General features: G+C 49.6%; 1 protein-coding gene across 1 annotated transcript; it reads left to right on the top strand.

Annotated features, from left to right (window-relative positions):
• The first annotated feature begins 688 nt into the window (after positions 1-688).
• LOC102878008 (immunoglobulin lambda variable 5-39) lies at positions 689-1,216 on the top strand. Its single transcript, XM_006917904.2, has 2 exons — positions 689-755; positions 873-1,216. Exons 1-2 carry the CDS (start codon positions 710-712, stop codon positions 1,214-1,216), a joined length of 390 nt encoding a protein of 129 aa, XP_006917966.1. The 5' UTR covers positions 689-709.
• Positions 1,217-1,237: the final 21 nt, after the last annotated feature.

Genomic DNA, 1,237 nt, shown 5'->3' with positions numbered 1-1,237 from the left:
GTAATTTTCCTTTATGAGTAATTTATTTGTAAGGTTTCTTTATCAAAATTATCATTAAGAACTTTGAAATTCTACTTACTTTTACATATTATGGAAAAATATGAAGCAAATAAATTGAAATCATCTTAGTTCTTATGCTATGTAGAGGAATAGTTCTATAACATTTCTAGTTTTTCTATTAAAATTGTTCTTTTTAATTATTTTATTTGTGCTGCAGCTAATTTAGTATCTTCTTAGGAAAGTATGTGTTTTATCAATTTTTGCAAGAGTTGATCTCAATTTATATTTTCTTTTTCACTTTTGACATGTATGACCAGCAGGGGGAGCTGTGGGACTGCCCTATGGTCCCTACACAGCTGCAGAGTGAGGATTATTCACTCAGAGGATTTGGGCCTGGGGATGGGACCCTGTGCTCACATGGGACTCAGCAGCTGTGTACACTCTGGCCTGGCAGAGTCCCCTGAGCATGGACCTTTGTGTGGTCTCAGCAGGTGTTTCCTCCCAGGACTCTCTCAGAGAGTAAAACCAACATCCATCCTCCTCAGTCTGGCTCTGAGCTGAGCTCCAGCCCCAGGGCTCAGGGAGGGGCTGGGCAGTCACTGGATCGACACACATTTGCATGCACAGCCCCTCCTCTGGCGGAGGGTGGAGAAGAAAAGGAGGCTTGGGGCAGCCCAGCCCCACTGTGGGCTCAGGGGCTGCGTGCACCATGGCCTGGACCCCCGTCCTCCTCGTGCTCCTCTCTCAGTGCACAGGTGGGGACAGGCCTCAGGACCAGACATCGGTTCGAATTTCATTCCCTTCAGGCTCAGTCTCCCCAGAAACTTTATCTTGGTCCCTAACCCGACCCTAACAATTGTCTGTGTTTGCAGGTTCCCTCTCCCAGCCTGTGCTGACTCAGCTGCCCTCCCTCTCTGCATCTCCGGGAGCATCAGCCAGACTCACCTGCACCCTGAGCAGTGGATTCAGTGTTGGTGGATACCGGATATACTGGTACCAGCAGAAGCCAGGGAGCCCTCCCCGGTATCTCCTGTGGTTTAAATCAGACTCCGAGAAGCACCAGGGCTCCGGGGTCCCCAGTCGCTTCTCTGGATCCAAAGATGCCTCGGCCAATGCAGGGCTTCTCCTCATCTCTGGGCTCCAGCCTGAGGACGAGGTGGACTATTACTGTGCTACATGGCATGGCAGTGGGAGCAGCTTCGGTTACTCACAGTGACTCAGATGATGAGGAAGTGAG

This window comes from Pteropus alecto, unplaced genomic scaffold (assembly GCF_000325575.1).
Source record: "Pteropus alecto unplaced genomic scaffold, ASM32557v1 Scaffold12438, whole genome shotgun sequence".
Lineage (NCBI taxonomy): Eukaryota > Metazoa > Chordata > Mammalia > Chiroptera > Pteropodidae > Pteropus > Pteropus alecto.
Note: the sequence above shows the minus strand (reverse complement) of the source record. Positions and strands in the feature narration are given on the sequence as shown.

Bases quoted from the DNA above. Each gene is read 5' to 3' on its own strand.
- LOC102878008 (XM_006917904.2), top strand. From the start codon at position 710: ATGGCCTGGACCCCCGTCCTCCTCGTGCTCCTCTCTCAGTGCACAG. The intron at 756-872 runs GTGGGGACAGGC...CTGTGTTTGCAG, and splicing joins GCTCCTCTCTCAGTGCACAG to GTTCCCTCTCCCAGCCTGTG.